The sequence below is a fragment of the Netta rufina genome (assembly GCF_964035555.1).
Source record: "Netta rufina genome assembly, chromosome: 25".
In the NCBI taxonomy this organism is placed as follows: Eukaryota; Metazoa; Chordata; class Aves; order Anseriformes; family Anatidae; genus Netta; species Netta rufina.
Window position 1 is genome coordinate 2,961,964 of NC_140149.1, and position 25,842 is coordinate 2,987,805.

The 25,842-nt window shown below is 56.9% G+C and overlaps 1 protein-coding gene across 1 annotated transcript in view; it reads right to left on the reverse strand.

The window, feature by feature from the left end:
• Positions 1–7,845: 7,845 nt before the first annotated feature.
• LOC311218692 (opioid-binding protein/cell adhesion molecule homolog) overlaps positions 7,846–25,842 on the reverse strand; it is a gene marked incomplete at both ends in the record, with an annotated part of 99,455 nt that continues 81,458 nt past the window's right edge. The window contains 6 exons of the mRNA XM_084301480.1: positions 7,846–7,946; positions 8,465–8,616; positions 8,951–9,071; positions 9,168–9,302; positions 9,541–9,666; positions 25,550–25,782. Of these exons, the coding sequence (XP_084157606.1) occupies positions 7,846–7,946; positions 8,465–8,616; positions 8,951–9,071; positions 9,168–9,302; positions 9,541–9,666; positions 25,550–25,782 (868 nt within the window). The remainder of the gene's footprint in view (positions 7,947–8,464; positions 8,617–8,950; positions 9,072–9,167; positions 9,303–9,540; positions 9,667–25,549; positions 25,783–25,842) is intronic.

Sequence of the window (25,842 nt, forward strand, 5' to 3'; positions counted from 1 at the left end):
TCCCCGAGCCGGCCCCACAGAGCGGCGACGACCACGGCCAGCGAGCGACAGCAGAGAGGAGAGGAAGAAGATGTATTCACTGTTTCCGAAAATAATCATAAGAATTGAGAGAGTGTCCGGCCAGGCCTTCTGGGGGAGGGGGAGAGAGGAAAAACACGCAAAAAATGCAAAGTGAATTTGAAAAGGAGGAAAAAAAAAAACAAAAAAAATTATCCAAGGCTTCCTGCTGAAGATGCAACGCGACTGAGTCTTTTTCTTTCCTCTTCGTTTATTTTTTCGCCCACCACTTTTTCTCCCCTGTTTCGTCGTTCTCTGCCACGGGCCAGCGTGGAGGATGGGTCGGGTGCAGCGCTGTCCCCCCCGGTCCCCTTCGCCGTCCCCGCTCGCCCGGGGCCCCTCCGTGCGGATGCGCAGGTTTTCTTCTTTGCCGCGATTTCCCCGTCTTCTCATGGACCGTGCCGCCATTTGTGTTCAGAAATATATATATATATATCCACATATACATATATATATATGTATAGATATATAGATCTTCAACAGCTACCACGCCGCCACGAAAGGAAAAGGAGGAAGGAGACTGGTGCCGAGCCACGCGTTCATCGTACCCCACGCGGACATCGTGAATGATAAGGGATTCTGAGTCACGGTTAATTTTATTAATTATATTTTCTGATATGAGCCTAGAACTCTTAGTTCCTAAAAAACAAAAACGCAAAAAAAAAAAAGAAAAAAGAAAGAAAGAAAACCAGGAGCTGGGGAGCAAGCGGAGGGGAGAAGTTTGTTCACCGAGGAGGTTTGTGCCGGCTCGTCCGCAGGCGAGGAGCTCGAAACGCCTGAGAACCGCGGCCGACCGAACAGTTCCTCTGGCAGCGTTGCCAAAAACGCCAAGGGAATGGGCGATGCTCACCGCACATCACGGCGGAGGGAGACGCCGAACCTTTTTATGGGATATATATATACAGTATATATAAATATACATATATATATATATAATTTTTTTTTCTTTTTGGTTAGCGTTCTAGCCACGGTTCCCAGCAGGGTCCTTCCGCTGCCATTACTGCATGCTGTATATGGAGTTAGGTGTGTATTGGTCCTCCACAAGACGAGAAGAGGTTCTCGGGCCACGCGTGCCCAGGTCCCGTCGCCTTTCTGCCCTCGGGTGCCGGGGACGAGGGGACGCGGGCACCCACGCAGGGTCCGGGCCCCTCTCCGGCGCCTTTCGCCACGCGGCCCCGGACCTTGGCGGCGGAATAAAGCGAACCGAGGGATGGACATAGATATAGATCTATATAGCTCAGTTTTATATTTATATATATATATGTATATGTGTGTGTGTGCGTGCGTGTGTGTGTGTGTATATATATATATATATATATATAAAAAAAAAAGAAGGCGAAGCGATTGGCACCCGCCGCCGAGCCATCGGCCAAGCTCCGAGACGCGGGACAACTCGACTCGCTTTATTTTTTGCGGGGGTCTCTCCTGCGCTTTCTTTTCCTCCTTTGGTTTCCTTTCCTTCTCCGGGGGCGCGCGGCGGGGCCCGGGCGCGGGGCGGGCGGGCGGCGAGGGGGCTCTCTCTGCCTCTATCCATTAAAACGATTGTTCCATGTGGCCGCTCCGTCTGCTTGTGGTGCTCTTTGCCCCCGCGGCCGTCGGGCACGGGGAGGGATGGAGGGAGGGAGGGAGCACCAAGACATTGCCATGACGGGTGGCCCCGGCGTGGAGAGCATCAGAGGGACAGCACCCTGACCTCGCTGGCAAACCCAGGCGTGATGCCACCACAGGTAAGAGTTTGGTGAGTAGAGGGTGTGGGCTGCGCCTCTGCCCTCTTTGCTCCCCGCTCTGGTGGGAACCGAGGGGTCCCCACCTTACGTGGGATTTATCCCCGAAGGATGTGATTTTGGCAGGGTGTGCAGAGGCGTCCTGTTAGCATGTGTTACCCCGTGAGGGGCATTTGATTTTTGTGTCGGGACAGGACGGATGGGTGCAGGCAGCTTTCTGCATCCCAGGGCATGAAGGCACAAAGGATAAGGGGAGTGCCAGCAAGCCCAGCCCCATGGGAGCATGCTGGAGCCCTGGTGGTGGCCTTGCCTTGCAGAAAATCTCGTGGGCAGGTTTGTCATTGCCAGCAGATGTGTGTTTGTGCCTGTCCGAGGGGAGGAGAGGCTGGAGGGAGCTGTGTCTGTTGGCTCTTGGGCAGGGAGAGCTGGCTACGGTAGAGCAAGCCTGGGAGGAGTGGGACGGACCTGACCCTGGTTATGGGGTTAATGGGGCCCCTTCCTCCCTTTATTTTTGAAACCTTGAATTTTTTGGTGCTCTAGGTGAGAGATCAAACAATATGTGGTGCCAGGCTTGGCGTGATGAAAAGTCAGGGAGAGAGAGAGAGAGAGAGAGAAAGAGATGCTATTTTATGGATGCATTTATGTGTTTATTTATTTACACATTTATTTGTGTCTCTTGATGATGGTGGATGAATGTCATGGCCTGAAATATGCCCTTGGTCCCTCTGGATGTAGCTGTGGTCCTGGTCCTTAGGCACTGGTCGGGTGTCACCGAGGGCCGTGGGGTAAATCCCCCGTGTCCTTTGAAGGGAGCCCACGGGTGCCTTACAGCTGGGCTCGGTGTCGGGGCCATCTCCGTAGGTCCCTGTGCCAGGAAGGGGCTGTGCCACCTCCCCTGGCGTTTGGTGATGCAGCGGCGGGGTTGTGCTGTGCTTTGTCTGCCCTGCTGCATTACACGTCTGTAGATTTGTTGCTCCGCTGCCAGCAGCCCGGCAGAACTGGCACAGTAAATGTGTAGGATTAGCAAGGCTTTCCTTACGCCACACTGGGAGCCAGCTTGTGCTTCTGCTGGTCGGGACAGGGGTTTATTGCTTATACCGCAGCCCTCTGCAAAGCCAAACCATCAGCTGTGCCGCAGGATCCCCCCTCCAGGGCCAGGCTGGGCAGGGCTCATCCAGCTCCGGACAGCAGAGGCCGGGCTGATCTGAGCAGTCTGGTGTGGCCAGCGGGGTCCAGCAGGGATGGGAGCAGTGCTTCTCCCTAATCCAGGGCTGGGAGATACAAACCAGATGTACCGGACCCATCCTGGCTCCCAGATTATTTTTTTTCCAAGGAGAATCCCAAAGCAGAGAGGCTTTCCCAGGATGTTAGCTGTGGTTCTCGCCTTGCTGAAGGTGATGTGAGCACCACGTTATCCCTGGGTAACGTGGGCTTGGGGCCGCTGAGTTCTGCGTGGGGCTTGGACACTGTCTGCGCTGGTGCTGTGCGCTGGTTTCATGTCACACGGGTTGTGGTGCTGCTGTCTTCTTGTAAGAGGTACATTGGGGTCTCAGGCTGCCAGTCGGGATTTGGGGAGGAGGGGGACGGTGCCATCCATCACATCACCTGCAGCTGGACCAGTGCTGAGCGTGGTCAGGGTGAGCTGCACCTCCCCCGCCCGGCTCGAGGTGAGCCTGGGGGAGCCGTGGTGGTGCCCCAGCCACAATTCCTTTGGCTGTGGTGGAGCACACGGGGTGGTCCCCCCATCCCAGCCCCCTCTCCCAGGGAGGACAGCGTGTTTTGGGCAGTACTTACCTTTCCCAGGGGGCAGCCGAGGTGTACATGATGTGTGGTTCATGGAGGTCCCCTGATGGAGCCGTTTGCTCCGTTTGCAGGCGAGAGACCCCGTGATGGGTCAGGCATCACCCCGCAGCCCCCAGTCCCTCCCACTGCCCCAGCGAGGTGCACTGGTCCCCAGCAGCCTCCCCAGCACGTTTGGCTCTGGGACATCAACCTCGGGAGCTGTTCTCCTTTCCAGGCTCTCTGGACTGAAGGGGTGGTTGGCACATCCTGGCTGTCAGCAGGGTGGTGGGATAGAAAACTGGTCCCAAAAGGTGCAGGTCCCTTCTCCTCCTGGTCCTGGCTGCCCTTGGCCTTTGATGAAGACTTGTGTCTGTGTCTTGTGGTGGCAGATCTTAATAGGAGCACAGCACTGTTAGGGGCACTTCGTCTGCAGAGGCGTCCCTGGCGCAGGGTTAGGTGGCTGTGTCAGAGCAGGTGTTGTTATAAGGTGGTGAGGACGATGCTGGGGGGGCACGCTTGCCAAAAGGAGGAACCTGATGAGGCTTCTGCATAAGGTAGGAGGGTGAGCAGAGCAAAGACAGTCCTTCTGCAGGGCTCCATACACAGGTACGTGCATGTCCATGGTGTGGGTAACATCAGCAGAGCTGTGAGGAGATTTCCCTGGGGGCAGCAGCTTCTGGTGCACAACAGGCTCGGGGATGGGGACAAGGAGGAGCTGACAGGGCAGACAGCAAGGAGCCTGGTTGGGAATCAGACAAACCATGGGGCTGGAAGCTGTGCCGGTACGGGAATAATTTGGGAGCAGAATGAGGCTGCAACCAAGCGTGGGGTGAGGCTGCAGAAGGCATGGAGGTGCCGGCTGCTCGGGGGCCCCACTCGCTCCCCGCGGCACGCGCGCTCCGCGAAGCAAAGCCCCGAGGGTACAAAGTTCGTCAAACTTTATTGATACACTGCACAATCACAACCATCTCTTATTCTTGCCGAATTAGAAAAGGTTACAACTACAATGTAACATGCACAAATCTCAGGTAGTATAGCCACCCTTGGAATACAATGATCGACGGAAACTCAAGACCGCGCGTCCTCGCCGTCGGGCGCCGGGGGCGAGCCGTCCGGCCGCGGCGAGCGGCGGTCGTGTGGGGCTCTGCCACCCGCCCGCGCGGCGGGGCGACGGCCTCGGACAGCCAACACGTTCCTCACAACTGCACGTTACATGGCACGAGAAAGTCGAACGCCGTCCCGACGGAGGAGGACAAGGAAGCCAGCCCAAACCGACCCGGGGAGGAGAAGAACGGGGAGCGTGGGGCGGCCCCGGTGCCGTTTCGTCCGGCCTCGGGGCGTCTCGTAGTTGTCACCTCTTGTCTCTGAAATGCCACAGCCCTTTGGCCTCGTGTCGGGGGCTAGTTCAGCGGTTCTTCTGCGGGGAGAGAGAGAAATTGGGCACCGGAGCGGCGTGCCAAGCGAGGGCTGTGCACCAGAGGACACCAGCTGGGGGGTGCGGGGGCTCCCCGGGGCTGCACGGGCACGGGGTGGGGCATGGGGGTGCTGGAGAGGCATGGGGCCATCACGGGGAGATGTCAGCCCTGGCGTTGGGGTGACACACTGCTGAGCGCCTCCTGCATCCAGGGATGTGTCTGGAGGCCCCAGCAGCAGAGGGCTGAGCAGGGGCCACCCGCTCGGCTGAGGCCACCCTTTGCCAGGCGTGGTGACGAGCAGGAGCGCTGCAGGGCAGCCAGCCCCTCTGGATGTCCCCCGCGGTTTTGGAGAGCTGGGAGATGAAGCTTCCAGGTAGGACTCGAGGGGGTTATGCCTATTTCCTTGCGGGTGATGTGTCACTGCGGTGGTGGGAGAACGTTTGCATGCTTCTGCCTTGCTTCGGGTGAGAGAGGGGGTCACGTCTGCAGGTCGATTGGCTGGGGTGGGGTTTTGGGGAAGGTCGTGTGGGCCACTGTGCCAGCTGAAGACAGTGCCATCCACCTCCGTGACAGTGCCAAGGGCCAGGGGATGGAACCGGACCGCTGCTTGTGCTCCTACCCGGGATGCTGGTGGAGAATGTACCAGAGCCACAGGGACCACGGGATGCGGAGGTGACCAGTCCGTTCCTTGCTGTACCACATCCCTGCCCATCGGGTAAGCTGGGGGGGATGCCCCCAGGCCACGTGGGGTTTGCAGCTGAGCTGTGGTGCACACTGAGTGTCCCAGGCGCAGGGCCCTGCATCCCTTCAGGTTCTGTAGCTGCCACTCCTTTCGCAGTAGCATCACACGTGTGCTTGTTTGCACGGGTCCTGGACGGCCCGTAAGAGACCAGGGATGAAGCCAGGGCACTGCTGCATCAAGGACAGGAATGCTGTCGGGGCTGTGCCAGGCTTTCTTTTATTTTCTGTGGGCTAGAAAGCAGGAAAGGGTGGCGAGGAGGTCTGAGCAATGGCAGAGTTTGCATGGGAATGATGCGCACGTGGCCGCAGCTGTTGAGCCATCTTTAGAAGGGAGAAGAAACGGAGAAAAGTGGGGGAGGCATCATTTCCTGGGGGTGTTGGGGGGACACACTGTGTGCTTCCTCGGTGCTGTTTTGTCCCTGTATTTTGGCACTTTGTCCAGTGCCAGCCGTGACGTTTCTGGAGCGGTGTGGGAGGGTCTGTCCCCACAGCATGGACCCAAAGCTTCCCATCCCGGGGTGGAGAGAAGGATCGGGGTTTCTCTGCATACCGGCTGAAGGGGATCACACAATGGGGTGCCATCAGGCACTGGGCGCTGTGGGCAGGGAGCTGACACAGCCCTCTGGAGTGACCATTGTTTGTGGCAAGGGAGAGAGCTGAAGGCTTGCAGGAAGCAAAGACGAGTCTGGCTGCGTGGGTCGGTGTCCAAGGAGCCTCCAGAAACGGCGAACTGGGGGCTCCAGAAGCATCCTTGTCCTTGTCGTGTAGATACAGCAAATTGATGGCCATAATTTTTCCAGTGGAGCCCAAGCTGCCTCCAACCAGTCGAACAACGTGGCCTCTGCTCAGGCAGGGGCATGGGCACACCGCTTGAGCAAAGGCATCTCAGCAGCTGAAGCCGCAGGGTTGTTCCTGCAGCTTCAAGCTGCCTGAACAAGGAGGGGAGGTCGTGGCAAGGAGCCCTCAGGGAGATTTGGAGTAGCCACTGTGCTGACCCAAAGGAAGGGACCACTTGGCCCCAGCCCTCCGGGTGTGCACAGGTGGGACAGTAGTGGTGGAGCCATTGCGGTGGCCGTGCTTGTCACCTGGTGCCTTCCTCTGTCGGTTAGTGCCTCCTTCCAGCATCGGTGCTTTGGCTGTCACGTTGAGCAAGTGGCTGGAAATGCCGTGAGCATCTCACGTAGCCCTGGTCCACGGAGCCTCCAAACAAACACAGGCACGGTGTCACGGCCACATCCAAGCGGCAGGTCCGCGTGTCGCGGGCAGGGGTCCGGAGCAAAGCAGGGACCGTGGTGACCCCAAGGACTCATGTTCCCAGGAGGGCAGCCTCGTGCCTACAAAAGCATGGTGGGGTGATGTTAGCTGGGAGACAGTGCAGTGGGAGGTTTGTGGTCCTTCGGGGACTGAGCATCGCCCCTCGCTTGGGTCGTGCCAGGAGAGGCAGCTGGGAAGGGTCGGTGGGCATCACGGCTGGGCCACATCCTCGGGCAGTCAGCAGGGACAGGGCAGTGGGGCCGTGGTGCTGGAGGGGAGCACTAGGGGACGGAGAAGTGAGGAGATGGTCGGGGAGGAGCTTTGGTGGTGAGAAATCACATTCAGGACCGAAAAGGCGCAGGGCAGAGACGCAGGGCTTCAACTCTGGGGTCTGTTTGGGCGCAGGCGGCTTGACGCAACGACGAGATGGACATCCCCGGTGAGCGGTCCAGGCGGCTCCTGCCCCGCCGCACCCGTGTCAGACACGATGCCACCAAAACGCCTGCCGGGTGGCAGCGGGGAGCCCCGTCCACGCCAGACCACATCCCCGGGGCACATCAGCCGCAACCGGCTCGGCGCAAAGAGGGACGGGGCAGCGGGCAAGGCTCGGCACGGCATCGCCCTTCGCGGCGGGCGGCGGTGGCGGGTGACAGTCTTGGTGGCACGTGGTGGGGTCTGTACAGCGTGACCAGCGGCGAGAACGATCCCGGCAGGTGGGAGACGTGGCCGTCCTCGGCCCCTCGGCGCCGTTCCCCGTCCTCCGGCGCGGCGCCCGTCTGACGGAGAGGAGTCCCCGGGCGGCCGTCCCGGCGGGCCGAGCCCGCGGCGGGGCAGAGGCGCGGCGGGGCCTCCCGGGACCCTCCGCTCCCTTATCAAAAGTCGAGGAGGAGGCGAGCGAGGAGGGCGGCCCAGAGGCAGAGGCCGGTGGCCACCCGGGATGCCGCGTTGCCGCCGTCGTGCACCGCTCCGGGCCCTGTGGGGGAGAGAAGAGGAAGAGGAGGGACAGCGTTAAGGCTGGTGGAGAGAGGACACATCACGTCGTCATGCAAACAGGAGCCCTGTCATCCCCTTCTGTCCCCATCCGGGGCTAGATACAGGCATCCCCATCGCCCTGGGTGCCATAAGGGTCCCAGCAGTGCCCAGGAGCTTCATCCTGGAGCTATGAAGGGGCAAGCAGACAAGCCCTTTCCCTCTGTCCCTCCTTCTCTCAGCATCTCTCTCATCATCCCCGTGCATGTCTCTCTCTGTCCCCTCACCCATTGTTCTCCCTCTTGGACTTGTTCTCTGTCTATCCCGTGCATCTGCTCCCCCCTGCTGTCACTGGGATCCTCAGGGCTTGCTCCATCCTACACATCGCCAGGCCAGCCCCATAAACAAGCACCCGGCTCCACTCTGCTCTGCTCTGTGCTGCTCTGCTCCATGTTGCTGTCTGCTCACAGACACCACTTCCCTTCCTTCCCACCCCGAGCTGCAAAAAGCAGGAGCACGCACCGTACAGGATGATGCTGGCGTTGGTGTTGCCCAACTTGTTCGTGGCCACACACGTGTAGTTGCCGTAGTCCTTCTCCGAGACGTTGAAGAAGGTCAGCGTCGACAAGCGGCCCTTGCTCTCGATCCGCACCCCCTCCAGCCCGTTTGCTAACCTGCAGGGAGTGGTGGACGGCACTGCTCAGAGCCCCAGGTGGGGCAAGAAGAGAATAAAGCCCTCCTGGCCCACCACCACGTGCACTCACACCCCATCCAGCCACACAGGAGCCACCCTTTCACCCCACCCTGCCACCAGAAGCATGCCTCTCACCCCATCCCCAGCCCACCTTCCTCCCCGGGATGCCCTGGCCATATCCACCCCTTCCCAACCTGTGCCCACCATCCCTGGAGACCCTGGACCCCAAGACCCCCTTGGTGCTGGGACCCCGACCCTCTGTGCTGGTCCCCCGGCCACCTTCGCCCCACTTTGCACCCGCCATGCCCCCGCACCTGGTGTCCTCCTTGAACCACTGAAACTCCGCCACGGGGACAGCCGAGGCCTCGCACTGCAGGATGCCCTTCTGGCCCACCGAGGCGCCCGTGTTCTTGGCGTTCGAGATGTACGGGGGGTCTGCAGGGACACCACACCACGTCATGCCCCTGGGCCATGCCCCATGCCCACCTCAGTGCCCCGTCCCCCCTTAGGACGCCTACCACAGCCACTTACAGTTGACGGTGACTTTGACTTTCCGGACATCTGGCACGGCCACATCATTGACAGCGCTGCACTCGTACTCCCCAGACTGCTCCCGGGTGATGCCCGTGATCTCCAGGTACTCGTCCTCGCTCACAAAGCCCTGTCCTGGGAGCCGTGGATAAACACGGGGCACCGTCACCCACGACATCCAACACCTCGCCCTCCTGTGCTGGACCCCTGACAGCCCCCAAACCAACCCCACAAAAAGCCCCTCGCATCCCTGCTGTCCTCCATCCCTCTGCCACGCTGTCCCCCTGCAGCAGGAGGACCTGTGGAGCCCTCCCTCCAGCAGCACCCCACATCCATCACGGGTGGCTCCCCAAAACCCCGCGCCTCCCCTCACCTTTCCCGGAGAGGTGCCGCCACGTGACGGTGGGCTCCGGCCTCCCGAAGGCCAGGCACATGAGGGTCACGCTGCTGCCTTCGTTCACGGTGATGTCTGATGAGATGTTGACGATCTGGGGGGGAACTGCAAGGCACACGACAACAGGGGGGGGCATCAACGCACAGGTTTGGGACCCACCCAAATGGTGCAGCGGGTCTGCTGCACTGTGCCCGTGCCATAAATGCCACCTGCCCCTCTGACACAGACAGCCATCGGTGTCTGCCCCATTTTCCTCCCCAGCACTGACCCCACACCTGCAAAATGCCATCTCTAACCAGCCTGAGCACAGCCCTGGGGTCTTCCCCCCCGCCCCAAAACACCAGCCCCCGCAGCTTCGGGCACCGCCGTGATAACCGATTCTCGTTACGACCGCCAACAGCTCTCATATTTTAGCATTTTTATTAAAGCTTGCTAAATTACTGATTGTCTGCTCCATTCAATGCCGGCCATCGTGATTTATATTAGTCTATCCCCTGATACTCCATCTAATAAATAACTTGGCATTCTCCAAACCCATAAATATCCCCGTCGCTGGCAAAAAGCAATTAAATCCTGTTTGCCGACGCCATTCTCTGGTGCTCTGGGCTGCAGGACTGGAGGATGCTGCCCCCAGGAGCTGACCCAACTATGCAGAATGGCTCTCCCTAAACCCAGCTCCACCCTGGCCCTGCTGGTGCTGTGCCCCATGAGCCCGCCCCAAGCAATGCCGTGAGCCCAGGCACACGCAGTGCCACACACCCGACCCTTTTGCTGGTCTAGCTGCTGGAAGAACACCACCATCGAGCCCCAAGAAGGGATGTGATCCCATCAATGCAAGCACAACCCCTCACTTCTCCCATCCCTGGGGACCACCCCAGCCCCCCTGAGGCTGCTGCCTCATTTTTCCATACTCTTGGCCCCGCGGGAAGCCTGGTGTGTGACACATCACAGCTTCTCCACCAGCCGGTGCCAGCTGGGTGATGCTCTTAGCACTTAGACCAGGCACGTGGGTCCTTCTCCATAAGGACAGTGGCACTGCCAGTCCCACTGCACCACAACGCCAGGACCCACAGCCCCTCCACCTAAAGCACCGACTGCGTGTGGAGCTCTTAGGGCAGCGCCCTGCCACCAGCCCCTGCCACCCTCCCACCTGCTGGTCCAGCCCTGCTGATGCTCACCCACTACCGACGCCCGTGCCTTGTTAAAAGTCACAAGAAAAGGGTTAAAATACAGATTGGGAACACCTTTTGCTCCCAGGTGGCCACAAGGCTGGGCTTGCCACTTTGTGCGCTTGCAGCCAGCCCTCTCCCCGGCGCAGCCCCCTGGCGAAGGCGCTGCCGAGCCTGCGCCGCCTGATGGGCCCTGCGAGGCAGTAAATTTCCCAGCAACTTGACACTTTAATATAGAAGTACAGTCTGTTATAGCAGAGGGAGATTGTCTGAGTCCTTCAGGGGAGACTGGCAATCCAAAAATGAAAAGTGTGCGCCGGCAACCGGTGAAAAATGTAGTTAGCGCTCCGAGTGCGGGCGGCACGCTCCGACGGCTTGTCCCCAAAGGGTCTGTCAGCAGGGGCCCCGCACGTCTGGGCACCCAGACACAGAGCTGGGATTTCTCCTGCTCTACAGGCAGAGCGGTGTCAGCCCTGACACGATGAGTTTCGCTCTGTTGGCACCGGGCTCCGACCCCGCTGACTCACTGCGATTCTTGCCACGGGGACCTTTGGCACGGGAACAATGTGCCAGCGACTTGAGACACCCCCAAAAAGCCTTTCCTCACTCAGATGAGGAGAGAGCTTTCTGTGCTACCACCTGCATCCTTGCACGTCTCCCTGCTGCTAACAGCATGGGTTTGGGGCTGCCGGGTGGGACCTGGGAGGACTCAGGGCTGCAGACACCCATGAAATAGGACTGCTGGCTGCAGCAGCACCCAGAGCCTGTGCAGCTGCCTGCTTCTGCAGTAAAGCCTGGCCACCCCCATTGCTCTGCATTTCCCATGTCATGCAGGTAACTGGGAGCCCCCTGCCACATTCCCTTTCTCCACAGCCTGTGGTCCATGAGCAGAGCAGCTCAGGCTAGCCATGGGGGCCTTGTGGAGGTGATGGAGGCACCGTGCCTCTTTGCCTTTTCCCATCGGAGCTGCCCTCTCCCCCAGGTGACGGTGACCACCAGAGTGACTCTCATGCAAGACCCAGGTGGGAGGCAGCTTTCCTGCAGGGCAGGGAGGTGTCACACAGGGAGGGAAGCAGCACCTGGCCCAGTGTTGGGAAGCACATCTGGGCACCTCAACCCAACACCAAGCACTTAAAGCTGCTCAGGGCCCCTCTCCATCCCGGCAGCACCCAGGGACAACGTTCAGCTTTATCCATGATACATTGGGCATGGGGCAGACCAGGACCAGTTCATTCCTGGTGCTTTCCCTGCTCCATGCATGGAACCACCTATGAGCAAGGAGCTAAAACTGTGCCCAGGGCAAGCAAAAAAAACTATCAATGGAATCCAAGGCAAGCAGACTGACCCAGAATATAGCTCAGCCCCAGCGCAGGCAGCTGCATTACCTCAGCAATGCTTCAGCATGAGGTACTCACTGCTCCTACAGCTACGCATCACCTTGTGATCCCAACCCAGCCACACACAAACAGCCCACAGACAGACACCCTGATGGGCCAGGGTGACCAGGGCCAGGGAAATGAGACTGCATCACCGTGCCACGCTGCTGCCCACCCTCATCCCACCAAAAATGCTCCTGAGAGCTGTCAGGGCTGCAGGGGGGCTGTGGGTGCCCCTGGAGAGCGTGGGGCCGCCGGCCAGCTCAATACCCACCACAACAGCGATCATTGCCTACGAGGTTACAGGGACTCGCAGGAGGACATCGAAGGAACCTGATTACATTTCTATAGATCCCACCAACTGCACTCCCCTGCGCGCAGCCTCAAGGGCAGGCTGCCTTTGCCATTGCTTTAACTCATGAGCAGGGCAGGAGGGAGCTGGGGCTGCGCAGGGATGCTGTCAGCAAACAGGACCCGAGAGCTGGGAGGCAGGATGAGGCCAGGAAGCAACATGACAGCACCCATAACACTGCCCCATGAGCCATTCCCTGTGAGCACCACCACCATGCAGCTACGGGCATGGCACCTGCACGGCCACGGCTAAGAGCACGTCCCTCTCGAGCTGCTGTGGCTTGAGATTACCCATGGGCAGGGAGGCAAAAGGCTCTCCTGTCCCACTCCCCAGTCCCCAAAGCACCAGGAGGGAGAGCCCTGCTCATGCTTCTCATCCTCCAGCACTACTGCAGGTGCTAGCCCGGCTCATTTACATGTCAACAGCAAGCTCTTCTTGGCTTATCTTTGATTCTCCGCAGCTATCACTGGGGGCCCTCCCCCTGTCCTACATCCCCTATGCAGATAATATCCAACATTTATGACACTCTCTTGTCACTAAATATAGAACATAATAAATGATCCCTGGGCAAACGTGTTAATAAGCAGAGAAGCAGCAAAACCGGGGCCGATGCTCGAGCAAGTACGCGGAGTGCCTGCTCTGCCTCTTGTCTCCTGACACACATAATACACTTTACAACATCTCGCACACCGGCTCTTGTTAGCCCACGGCACAATGATAACACGATATTTAAGGGAACAGGGGTGAGATGCTCCTCATTTGTTCAAGGGGCACAGATCTCTGCCCCAAATTTGCAGTCCTTGGCTGCCACTGGTACAAAACGGGGCTTGCAGGGGGGCCAACACAGTCCAGCCCCATCTCCAGCTGCCCTGACACCATGCCACGGTCACTTTGGGGACCGATGTGGCCATTGCCCACCCTGGGGGACCCTCTCCAACCCCCCCAGCTCACAGCATGCTCGTGGGACAGCGGCAAGACGCTTGTCTGGAGAGTTACAGGGGGAAGGCGACACGGCAGCGCTGCTGCTCTACCCCCTTATTAATAGTCTTGTTTTCCATTTAAAAGCCCACTACTAGGAGCAAATTGAATGTGAAGTAAATCCCTAGGAAGCCGGGAGCGGCGCGTTGGTTCGCGGTCTCGCCGGCGCGGCAAGCAGCCCGCGGAGGATTGCGTCGACCCCGTGTAATATTAATCAGGGGTAAGTTAATGCATAATGTTCACTAGGCCAAAAAAATACATTTGGGCTGTAATTTCTTGTTTGTTCAGAAAGCGGGCGAGAGAAATTGAATGTGAAAGTGATGCCACTAAATTCAATAACAATAAGCCCGTGATTTATCTCCTTCCTTTACCGCTCGAGACCCACACCGCCCGATGTGCCGGTTAATATTTTACATCGGGCCCAGGTGACTGCGGCACACCGGGTCCTGCTGGTGCTTGTGGGGACTGTAAAACCCCGTGCCTCCCCTCGCCTCCCTGCCCTCCTGGACCCCAAGCCACAGTGAGATGGTGTGTGCCCTTCTGCACGATGCTGCACGGTGCCGGAGAGCCTCTGCACCCAAAATCAGTTTCTGGTGCTCTCCGCCATGACTTGGTGTCAGTCCTGTGCCACCAGCAAGCTGTGCACAAACATAGAGGGGACACCCATGGGGACACCCATGCCACTTGCCCAACCTGCCAGTGCCCCCCTGTGCACTGCAGGGCACCAGAAGGAGAGCTGCTGGTGGCCCTGTGGGGCTGGCCGTGGCCTCACGCACCACCAACACCGGCACGGCTGGTGGCCACACGTGCCATAAGCTGGGGATCCATCCCCAGCACACGCAGGCAGCCCACAGGGCTCCCCAAAACTCTGGACACCAGCACCAGTCATGCCCCTGCTTGGCAGCAAACTGCTCTTCTTGCCAAGTGCTGGGAGATCTTGGAGCTCGTGAGATCTCCCGATACCACGAGGGATGGCTACGGCGAGGGGCACAGCCCTTCCCTGCAAACCCCCGCGGTGAGAGGCAGCTCTCCAGTAATTACTGCCTGATTATTGACCCCACGCAAGCACACAGGGGCTGACTTGGCTCCTGGCCCCTCCATATCCCAGATCTTTACTGGGAATGCTCGCCGCCACGGCCCGGGGAGTGCAGCTGGCTATTTTTAGCCACGAGCTCATTAATGCTGCACGCCACGGAGCGGCGAGGCTGAGCGAGCACTGACATACACAACGGACGTCCCTCCAGATCATTAGCTCCTAATCCATTCAAAGAGACCTCTTCCTACACCTGGGATATGGCAGGAGAAGATGGATGCCTGCAGGCTCTGCAAAGCGCCCGGCATCCTGCAGCAGCAGGGCTACTTGAGTGTGCTCGGTGGCTTTTCTGCCCCCAAACAGCCCCTGTCCCTGCCATCCACCCCAAAATGAGAGCTGACCTGCTGCTAAGAGCCAGTTATCCATGCAAAATGGCAGTGGGGGCCCACGGGACACTGCTGCTCACCTGGACGTGACACTTCTTGCATTTGGCCTGCTTTGAGCAGGGGCAGCCCTTTAGCAAAGCACCCTTGCAACGTGACCCAAAAAAACTCCACGGGGATGCCCAAAGCCTGCCTGGAGCTTCACATTTCACTACGGCACAGCAAATGTTGCCAACACAGCACTGCAATGCCCAGGACAGACACCCCACCACGCTGCCGTAGCCCATGCAACCCAGTGGGAAAAGTGCCTGGGCTCAAATCTCCTGCTCAGCCCCATGGATGCTTTCTGAGGACACCCTCCAGCAGCCTTACAGACCACACCACAGCACCTCTCCACCAGACCAGCAGCACTGCGTGCTCGTGAGACTAAGAAAAATGGCAAAGGACCCCCTCTCACATGCTGCCCAGGTGGGAGGTGGTGGCTGGCTGCAGCCAGGGATGCCAACACCATCTCTGCCATGACCCCAAAGAGCAGCCCAACGTGCAGCACTTCTCCATCAGATGCCGTGGTGCCAGACATGGGAAGCCCAGGTACGATGCCACAAATTCTGTGCGCTCCCCAAGACTCCCCAAATCCCCTCCCTGCTCCCCCCTGACCAGGAGGCTTTTCCCTTCCCTCTTGCCAGAGATGGATCTGGCAGGAGAGCCGCAGCCCTCTTTCATTAAATGTTAATGCTTTTATTTATTCACCAGTATTTATGGACCTCTCATCTCCTCCCATTGCTATTCACATTTCTCCCTCTCGTTACTGCCAGATGGGCGAGGACGGACGGTTTATCTGCAGCAGCGGGATGGGCGCCTGGACAGCTTCCCGGCCACCCCTGCCTCAGCATTGTCCTACAAAGGGGACAATCTCCTCCTGAGTGCCCTGCGGGGACGTGAGGACCTCCATGGGCACCATCCCACATGGTCCAGCCCCAAAGCCTCACACACTCTCTCTCGTGCTGCTCTTTTTTTGGGGGGAGACGCAGGGCTTGCACTGCTCCATCCCCTCCCCGGTTGTCCCCCCCAACACAAGGGAGCAGGATCGTACCCTGGCACGGCTCTGGCTCCCCCCAGCTCTCCTGCTGCCTCCCTCCCAGGCACCCCCGGCTGCCTCCACCCCGCGCTCCCACAGCTCCACGTGAGCCTCCCCGGCACGGGCAGGATGGAGCTGTCAGAGGTGTCACCGGGCAAGGACTAATTAGCGTGCAGAAAGGCAGCACAAAGGAGGGAAATATGCTGAAAGCTCAAGTTTTGCTTCCTTTTGCAGATGGGGAGAACAGCGGGACGGCACCAGTGCCTGTCAGCAAAGGGAGACAGGTCCCTGCGTGCCGCCTGATTTCTCCCAGGGCTTTGGGGTTTGGTCCTCTTATTCACCCCTATTTCATCCAGCTAACAGCCAGACCTCAGCACAGCCATCAGGGCCACAAAAACAGCCTGGCAGCCAGAAGATGGGGGTACAAACCCATCCCCGTGGCCAACACGGGGCTGTCCACGAAGGGCAACCCATGCAAATGCGCCCAGCGTCCTGCCTGGTTCCCGGGAAGGGGGCACCGCTGGGAGCTGTGCCAAAGTGGTGCTTGTCGACAGAGAGGATTATCACCTCTCATCAACTCAATTTTGATGACAGCACAATCTGAGAGGCTCGTCAGAGTTGATTTTATCGACATAATAGATTAAGCGCATCTGACAGCTATAGTTCGGGCACGGGGATGATTTTTGTCAAATTCCTCGGTCCCGCAAGTGGCACGTCACGCTGCCACCTTGCGCGCTCCAAGAGCGCTTTGGCTGGGGGGGGAATTTTCCCTTTCTCCTTCTTCTGCTCTTAAGTGCTGCCTTTTCTTTGCCTTCCCATTGTGAAACATGCTTTGCATGGAGCGGCTGGGCAAGCATCATAACCCATAACATTTCAGACAAATTATCTCACAATGGACATGAGGTATTTCACACTCAGAGCGATCTGAGCACAGCCAAAGGGAGGGGGAAAAAGGAAAACAGACCACAACCACCTTCCTACAGATGCCTGGGAGCACTACGTGGCACATTCTCCATCACCAGGTGTGTCAGACCCTTCCCGTGGCACCATGTGCCCCTTTCTGTCCCCGTTTTGGAGGATTTGGAAACCAGCAGCACCATGCAGGGCTGGACCATGACACCCTCAGGCCACAATCATATTTCAAAGGATTAGTATAAACAAACCAACAAAAATCCCTTCATCAGAGCAAAACCAAAATCTGGACATGCCAAGGAACTCACGTGAACAAGAAATTGGAAAATTAAGCACAAGCATCTAGCTGCTTTTGCTGGGCTATGTCTCCCACCTGCGCACCCCTTTTTCTCTAGGTTTTTGCGTTGAGACAGTGAAAGCAATAAAACTGAAACTCCGAGTGGTATACCTACTGTGTAACCACCTGTCAGTAAATTTATGAACAATTAGGAAGTGAAAGTGCTTCCCAGGGAGCTATTTGTGCGTGCGATAAAAACGTTCTTTCTGTTTGGGGATATAATGAGGAAACAACTTCTCCCGTTCTCGCCCCCACTTTGCCGTTTCTGCTTTTTGCAGTAATTAATCCAGCTGCCGCCGCTCTTTTGTTCCTTCGGCTCCCAATGCCTGCCGCACTGACCCGCCCGCTGCCAGCTGCTTTTGGGGGCTTTTTCCTCGAGAAGAGGGGTCAGGGGATGCTCCCCATCACTTCCTACAGCTGAAAGTCGTGTCCTCCTCCATACACCCTGCTAGATTTTGGGCTAGCGCTTTATCCCAGCCTCTCAGAGGATGCTCTGCTCTCCCTTCACGATGTACAGCAGGAACATGAAAGCCCCAGGTTCCTGGCACGTGCCACTGCGACATCAAATCTCCAGCAATCAGCATCTTCCAGTAACCCTTCAGTTGCTCCCCGTACCGACGATGCTGCCCTTCATCTCACACATACAGCCATGCGCACACCGGACACGTGAGCTTTCCTGCTCCAACACCCACCCTCACCAGTCTCCCTAATTCCTTAATTAAGGTCACGAGTGTCCTTAATGCCACTGAACAAGACCCAACCTGTCCGTATTTCCCATGTCTCTACTGCTCTGGCTGTTCTGATGCTTTTTGGACTCTTTTTTTGGAGCTCTGCACCTCCCCAAACTTCTCCCATATCACTGGTGTTGCTCTCACGGCCAGCCAGCCCACCCACAACCCGCAGCGCTCCCCGGCAGACCATGCTCTCCTTCACCAGCACTTGCCCAAAGAGCTCTGTTCCCACCCACCCACGGCTCCTCCCTTGGCCAGGGAGCTTGGTCACCACCAGCAGCTCCATTTGGGAGGTCACTGCTCGGACCCCACCAGGGCAAGGGGCCCTGCTGCCCTTCTTTGCCATGCCATGGCATCTCACGGTGCCTCCAGCTCTTCAGAAATCCCATTTTCCTTCCCAAAGCCTCCTTTGCCACCGTGGCAGCAGGTGCTGTTCTCTTCCTGCAAACCCAGCTCTTTCTCTTTCAAGACCACCCCCCTCTTTGTGCCCGGGCTCCTTCATTATTCTTTCATTTTTCTCTTTTGCTGCCTCCTGATCTTTTGATGCTGGGTGTGTGTGCACGTTTCGTTCTTCTCTTTGTTGTACAAGTCTCTGGGCTTTTCTTCTCTTCTTCTCTCTCCCCTCCAGTTGCCTTGCTCTCCATTCATTGCTATTCCTTCCTGCTTTTCTCCAGGCTCTCCTTGGCTTTAAATTCCAGTGCCTGCCGCATCTCCCGCGTTTTGTGTCCTTGTGTTTTTGCCCATTCTCCATTTCTCCAGGGAGGATGGGACGATGAGTTGGGGAGCCATTGCTCCTTTGTAGCCTCTTATTTCCCCTTTGCAGGATGTAAGCCTTGGTCCTTTCCCCGCTCATTTCCATCCCGAGGAACCCCTCTCCATCCCCTTTCCATTCCTGCTGCCGCTTCCCTGGCCAGCCCAGCTCGGTGCCAGCGGTGACCAGACCCGGCTGCTTCCAGCACCACAACCCCAAGCCCGCGAGCACTGTGTAATTACACCCACGGGCTCCGTTTAGGTAAACATATGGAAATAGCGCTGCAAATGGAAAACCCCAGGGCAAGCCTCCAGTGCTCTCCTTGAAGGCTGAATGTCACCGTGCCTTGACAGGTGACGCCTCCCTGTCTCAAGAAATGCTCTCAGCTCCAAGACGTGAGCTCTTCTCATCTGGGAACACCAAAAGAGGCTCTTCATGTCCCATAACTGGGGAAAAAGCAAGCATCTTCCCTCTGCAATGACACCTTACAGAGCACCTCTTCATGACCCTTCTCTGCTCCCCCGCCACCACCCGTCTCTGCACACCCTGCCTCCAGCAGTGCAGTGCCACACATGAGAACCACTCCAGGTTTTTGGCCACTTACAAAGGTTTTCACTTCTTTACACGGCAGTTTTTAAAGGTTCCCCGCCCTGGAATGATAAAAACCTTCTTTTCTCTCCAGCATCTCCCCCTCCTTCTTTCTACCGGTGCCTGCACTAATTGATTTTTCCTCTGCAGTTGCTCGTGGTTCGTTTTTTCCCCTCTTGTGCCATCCAGCGAGCAGCTCAATAAACTGCTCGGCGACCGGTTGGGGCCCTTTCCATCCCCACCCCCACCTGAGCAAATACCCCCGGAGAAGGAAATGTGAAACATTAGTTTAACCGCCACGGACATTATGTGTTCTTGGCTTCTGCTCCTGCTGGGAAGAGTTCTTTCCAGTCTAAGTGATTTTTTTTTTTCCTTTTCCTCTTAAAAGCCCTTTGATTTTCTCTTTATTTTCCTGCACTCCATCCCCACTGCTACGAAGCCAAACTACGGGAGAGTTTTCTGCTTAAAATCACCGTTTCGCTTTTCCCCACCGGGACGATTAACCCGGTGCAGTCAGGGTTAGCTGGAGCCTATCCTCCAAACAGAGTCATCAAGAAAACACCTAATTAGACCCCGAGGAGCAGTGAAGAGGAAGATGCGCTCGGATACAGAGTGTGTCCAAACTTTGCTGGCCCATTTGCCAGCCCACCTGATGAGCAGAGACCAAGAAGGGAGAAAAAGCAAGCAAGGAGCCTCCTCCGCCTGTCGCTGTGCGGTCCCAACCTGCGATTTCAGGCAACGTGCAGCAATTTTTGTACACTTTTCTGAAAAATACCAATAGAGGAGTTTGGGCGGGTGCCGAGGACCTGGGCTGAGCCCACAGCCTTCCAAGATTTAGGGCAAGGAGGGGAGCACCTCCTGGTGCCCCATCTTGGTATGGGGCTGTATCATAGTGAGTGCAGCACTGAGGACAAGCAGAAAAGGGATGGTTTGCTTTTACACCATGCATCATCCAGCGAGACAGAGACAGCAGCGTGACCCAAGACTCCTTCCTGTTCCTTGCAAACCCTCAATCCCAGACATACTTTGCCGTCCCGGCCCCACTAAATATGGTGACAGGACCCTTTGTGGCATCTGACAACAACATCTAGACATTGCCCACCCAGACAGGCTGCTCTTCATCCCCCACTGGAGATTCTGAAAGCTCCACATGGACCAACTCCACCTGCACCCCCAGCCAGAGGGACCCCTAAACCTCCTCCCCAAATGCCTGCAGGCACCTCACCCATCTCCTCTTTTCCTCTTTTCCTTCTTTAAGACAAAAAAATAACCCCATAAGGAGCAAGCATCCCAAGAAGGCTCCCAAGCACAGGAGCCTGTTCCGTGGCCACATCTTGCGCTGCTGCTGCTCGCTCCCAACCCTTCCTTTCTCCAGGCTGAGCCACAGCTGCTGAGCACCACGTGCACACCCCTCCGCCAAACTCTCCTAATAATAAGCAACACTCCTGACACTCGTGTGAAGCACTTTCTGCATTTACAGCACATTATCAGGTCTTTCCTACGACTGAAGAAGGCTGAGCTGCTCCTCTTGCCTTGTTATGCACTGTACAGCCTCCCGGTAAGGTTTTAATAAGTATCACAGTCTCGGCTCCTGCCTGGATATCAAAGGTAGCAGGATAAAAGCAAGTTTAAAAGCAGCAGTTGTGCAATCGGCGGTGGCGGGGGGGGCCCCGCAGCACAGCCTGTCTTAGGGGAGAACGGCGTGAGGCCGGTGGGGGGGGGGTTGCCCTTTCAGAGACTCGAGAAGTCAGTTGTTATCAGGAAGAAGGGAAAAATAAAGACTCAATTTGCTTTAGAGACGCTTGCTGAAGAGCTGCAGCCGCCTCGGTGCCACTCCGAGAGGCGAAGGATGCGACAAGTGAGACGGGAACGATTCGGGGTAAGCAGATCTGGCAGCTACCTGCTGCCAAGTGACACCCAACGGCACTTTGCTACCACGAGCAGAGGCTGTGGTCCTCCAAAACCCACCCCGGCTCGTGGGGAGAGGAAAGCAGCGAAACACCGACAGGAAAATGGATTGCACCGACCAGAAACTAACAGTAACGATGCCGACAGCCGGGAGAGGCTTTAATGAAAAATCTATGGTGAGTGGGATTAAGGCAGTACAGAGGAGGGTTCTCTAAATAAATCAGAAATAGAGGACATCTGAGGAATACCAACGACCACTGTTTGGTAGGGGTGGACAGTATTGATGGTCACTGCTGAGCTCTCTGCCCGCCGCTGTGCTCTGATCCCAAAGCAACGCCGCGCCGCGCGGAACCGCTTCGGCACACAGGCACGGCGGTGTCAGCCAGCAGATTTTTCAGAAATACTTGCAAATTGGGAATTATTCCTTGTTAGCAGATATCTACAAAGTCCCACCAACGTCTCTTGTCAGCCCAAACACTATCCCACATTTCTCCAGACCCGATGCAAAGCCACAGAAGAAAAGTCCCCCACCAAGCCTGCAGGATGCTGTGCTGCATCAGTGGCACCGCCTGACCGTGCCTGGCTCTGCAGCATCACTCTAACTTCTTGATTAACCATTTATTATGCTCGGGAAAGGCTTGCTCTCATTCCCTCCATCCCATTTCTCATTACCTCCTCCTACCTCCTCTGCTCAATCCTCCCTGCCCTCTCCGCTCTGCTCAGCTCTCTCTGCCGCAGCGCTCGCCCCGCTGCTGCCTGTGTTTTGCTGCCTTCCCTCCCTCCCTTCCTCATCCTCTGCTGCCAGAAGGACGCCAGCCTTGCTCTTTAACACCCACAGCCTCTTCCAAAGCACTGACCCTCAGCTCCGCATTCAGGCCTGAAATACATCCTGCCTCTTGCAACAGCCCGGGTCAAGGGGTTTTGCCTATGCCGTGCCTGCACTCCTGGCACCATGGTGATGTTGCAGTGCGACGTGGTGTGGCCTCCTGGGTCCTTGCACCTCTGAGGACAGGTGGTGGCTTTTCAAGAGGTCACATCTGGGGACAAGAAGGGTCCCTGAGGTCCTGGGCACCCGTCCCCATGCTCCAGAGGACCCTGCCTTCACTCCTCTCCCCAAAAGTTGCAGTTCCTGGCTACATTCATCACCAGCTCAGTGCAAGCAACAGGCTTTGCCTTCCACTAATTGCTCTGACAGAGAAATTAGAGTTCCTTTGGTGCCATTAGTGCCGGTAAAGCTGCTCTGCTGTGCAGGCTCCCCTCAATTCACCCCCTGGAGGTCCTGTTGGTTTCCCTTTCACCAGGGACAGAGGGAGCAGTGTGGGAGCCCCTGGCCCCACAGCATCCCCCGGTCAGGCTCTTCATGATGAAAGCAGGATTGGGCAGCTCACACTCTCTTTGCACTACACAAAATCCCAATCTCTCCACATTCAGGACTCTCCCCACCGCAGGCCAACACACCAAAATGCTGCTCAGATGCCTGCAAGCGTCCGTCCTGTCGTTGTGGGGAGTCGCCGGGAAAAAATACAAGGGGAGAGAAAAAAGCTCGCTGGCCGCCCGCCATCTCCGCTCTTATAAACCACTGTTAACTGCTGTAATGAACCAATCCAAGAGACATATTAATAATGACACGAAGAGACACATTTACTGTTGATTGTGACTCACTGGCAGATTTATCGCCGGGTTGCTAGGAGGGAAGGTTTGGCCCTGCAGTAGCGCAATTAAAACCAAATTGAACACAGGGACAAAGAATCAATAATCTATCTGGGCAACTTTTAGTTTTGCAAAATACAAATATAAATTAATTGACCTGAACACGGATGCTAACTGGTCATCACTGCCTGCTCGTGCGGGGAGTGCCGCCGGGACGGCTGCCTCCTCTGCAGAGGAGGGTCCCGAGCTTGGCACACATATTTAGTGCCAGGAGAGCTCGGACAGAATTGGGGCTCATCCCAGGAAAGTGCATGGCCTACGTGCATGAAAACTGCTCCCTGAGTGAAGGGCTGTGCTGTTTTCCCTCAGCTCCTGTCTTGCTCGACAGTGCCTCTCGCTCTGAGCCACCGCAAAGCAGCGCTGAGCAGTGCTGCTGGAGCCAAAGCTGGAACAGAGCAGGATTTGCTTCCCTTGCCACCCTATCCACGGGACAGCATGGAGGGATCTACAGATGGATTTTCTTGGAAGAACAAATGAGGCAAATTGTGTGCTTTGAGCCTTGCTACCAGACAGTCGCTTTGGATGCAAACTGTCCCTCGCCTTCCCCTTTCAAGGCCAGGGAACGGCTGCACTGCAGCCTGTGCTCCCTCTGCTCCCCTCCGCTCCTCGCTGCTGCGGCTCTTGGCACCAGTGTCTGTGTGGAATAAAAGGATTTTTGGCCTTGCTTTAATGAGATAAGATAACCGCATGGGGATTTTACTAGGCAAGATATTGGGCGTTAGGTGCCGGAGATTTATTACGAGCTCAAGCATGAAGAGGGGAGAAGAGGAGGAGATGCAATCGCTCTTGCTCTCATACTAACATGCTCCTTGCAGCCTCTGCTGCATCCCCATGTGCTGCACCAGCTCTGCTTCAATGGCACTCTCCAGGCAGTCCACGGTGCAATTGCTACCCCTGAGCCCCACCAAAATCCTTGGGGAAACCACTGCGGCTTGGTGGGAGCCAGGGAGAGGGGTTTCTTGGGCAAAAAGCAGCTGAGAGGCAGCACAAACCCACCCATCCCAGCTCGACCTGTCCTCCTCCGCAGGGTGAGGGGCTGTTGGGCTGCGTGGAGCTGCCGGCTGGTGTAATTTCATTAGGCAGAAAGCATTCAGGTACTTCACAGGTGTTGACTGGATGGATTAGCATGATTAGAGAGCAGACAGAATAAACCGATTAAACTTGGAAGATGGACGGCTCCTGCGTAAATCACCGAGGGGTGGAGGGGATGCTCCGTGCTCTGCTCCCCTCTTCCCAAGCCAAGCCCTCCCCGTTCTGCCACAGCATCGCCTGTACAGAGCCCGACCACTAAATCCCATGGCGATTTGGCAGGGAAACCAGCCCAGAGAAGCCTGTGCAAGCAGCAAGATGCCCAACGTCACCGTCTCCCACGCCTGCCCATACCTCGTGGGGAGCTGACAGGCTGAGGGAGGTTTTCCCTGCTTTGATCAGTGGCCGTAATCGAACCGTGCCTCTTCCAAATGAGAAGGATACATAAATATATACATATCCGTGTTGGAGGCTTCTCAGACACATGTTGAGGCTGAGAAATTTTTCAGATTTGCTCATTGCAAAATCAATACCCATCAGCTGTTTGAAATTAAAGGAAAGATTAGGTCCTGGTTTTATACACGCTTTATTGTATTCCGAGAGCTTTCTACTCAGCCAGATAAATCTTCTTTAAGAGGATTAGGAAACTTTCATTATCTTTATCTAACCTGAACTAACACTAACTCTGAAAAATTAATCTACAGACCGGACAAAAGCCGATAGCTGGTGCAAAGGAGCTGGGATCGGAGGCACCACCCGATGGAGCTGGGGTGCCAAGCAGAGACCTCCAGCAACGGAGCCCTCCAGGGAATGTCCTGGTGATGCTCACGGCCAGGCCAGCCCCACCACCCCATGGGGTCACCTTGCTGGTGGGTAAACCCAGTTTGGATCCCCTACACTGATATCCTAAGGGTGCACTCACTGCTTGTGCCACAGTAGTGCTTGGTCTGCTTCCATAGGGAGCATCCCCAGGCAGGAGGGTTTGGGGAAGAGGGATTCATGCTGAAGGGTGGGGGGCCAAGCAGATGACCAAGGTCAGGCAATAACCAGTGCAAAAAAGGCTCTCAGAAAGGCTCTTTGCAGCCCACACTGCCATGGGCACCTCTGATCTGCCAGCACCGAGATCCTCCCCATCAGAAGAGACTCAGGGATGCTGCTTTTCAACCCAACAGCAGCTGCTATGCCAACACGCCCCCCTACGAAGCCCTGTGCCAAAAGCTCTTTGCAGCCCTGCAACGACTTCCACACGCTCACACAATCTGCTTTCCTTCCTGCAGCCTGGTGCAGTTGCCTTCGGCTCTCCTGCTAAAAAATCCCTGCTGCAGTGACCTGAGCAGTGCCCATGGCTTGTTTGCACAGCAGGGATGGGCACAGGAGCAGGAGAAGGAGGGAGCCAGCCCCAAGTTCAGTTTCCAGGTGTTCTCCTCCCCATGTCACAACCGTACAACACAGCAAGGTGCAGAAGCACGACTCCATCTCGCCTTGTATAGTGAACACTTGTCCCGATCCTTGTCCCCCAACTATTCACCACCCAAAGCAACGGATGTTGGTCTGATCCCTAAATCTCCATCACAAGAGGGTCTCCAAGCCCTTAGCCAGTCTGGACACCCTCCAGCTTGGCTCAACAACAGCACCATGAACGTTACGACTCACCTTGCACGATGAGGTGGACTCGTGATGTCTTGGGGTGATTGTCTGTCTGCACGGAGCAGGTGTAGGGGCCCTCATCGTACACGTCCACGTTGTGGATCTTGATGCTGTATTGAGTCTTGGTGTTGGAGAGGATGACCACGCGGTTGTCTATAGACCACTTGTCATTGCCAGCGTACAGGATGGTGCTGCGGTTCAACCACGCTACCCGTGTCACCCTGTCATCCACGGTACACCTGCGAAGGAAGAGCAGGAGGGTCACCAACCTGGTCCAGCATGCACGGAGAGCATCCCAG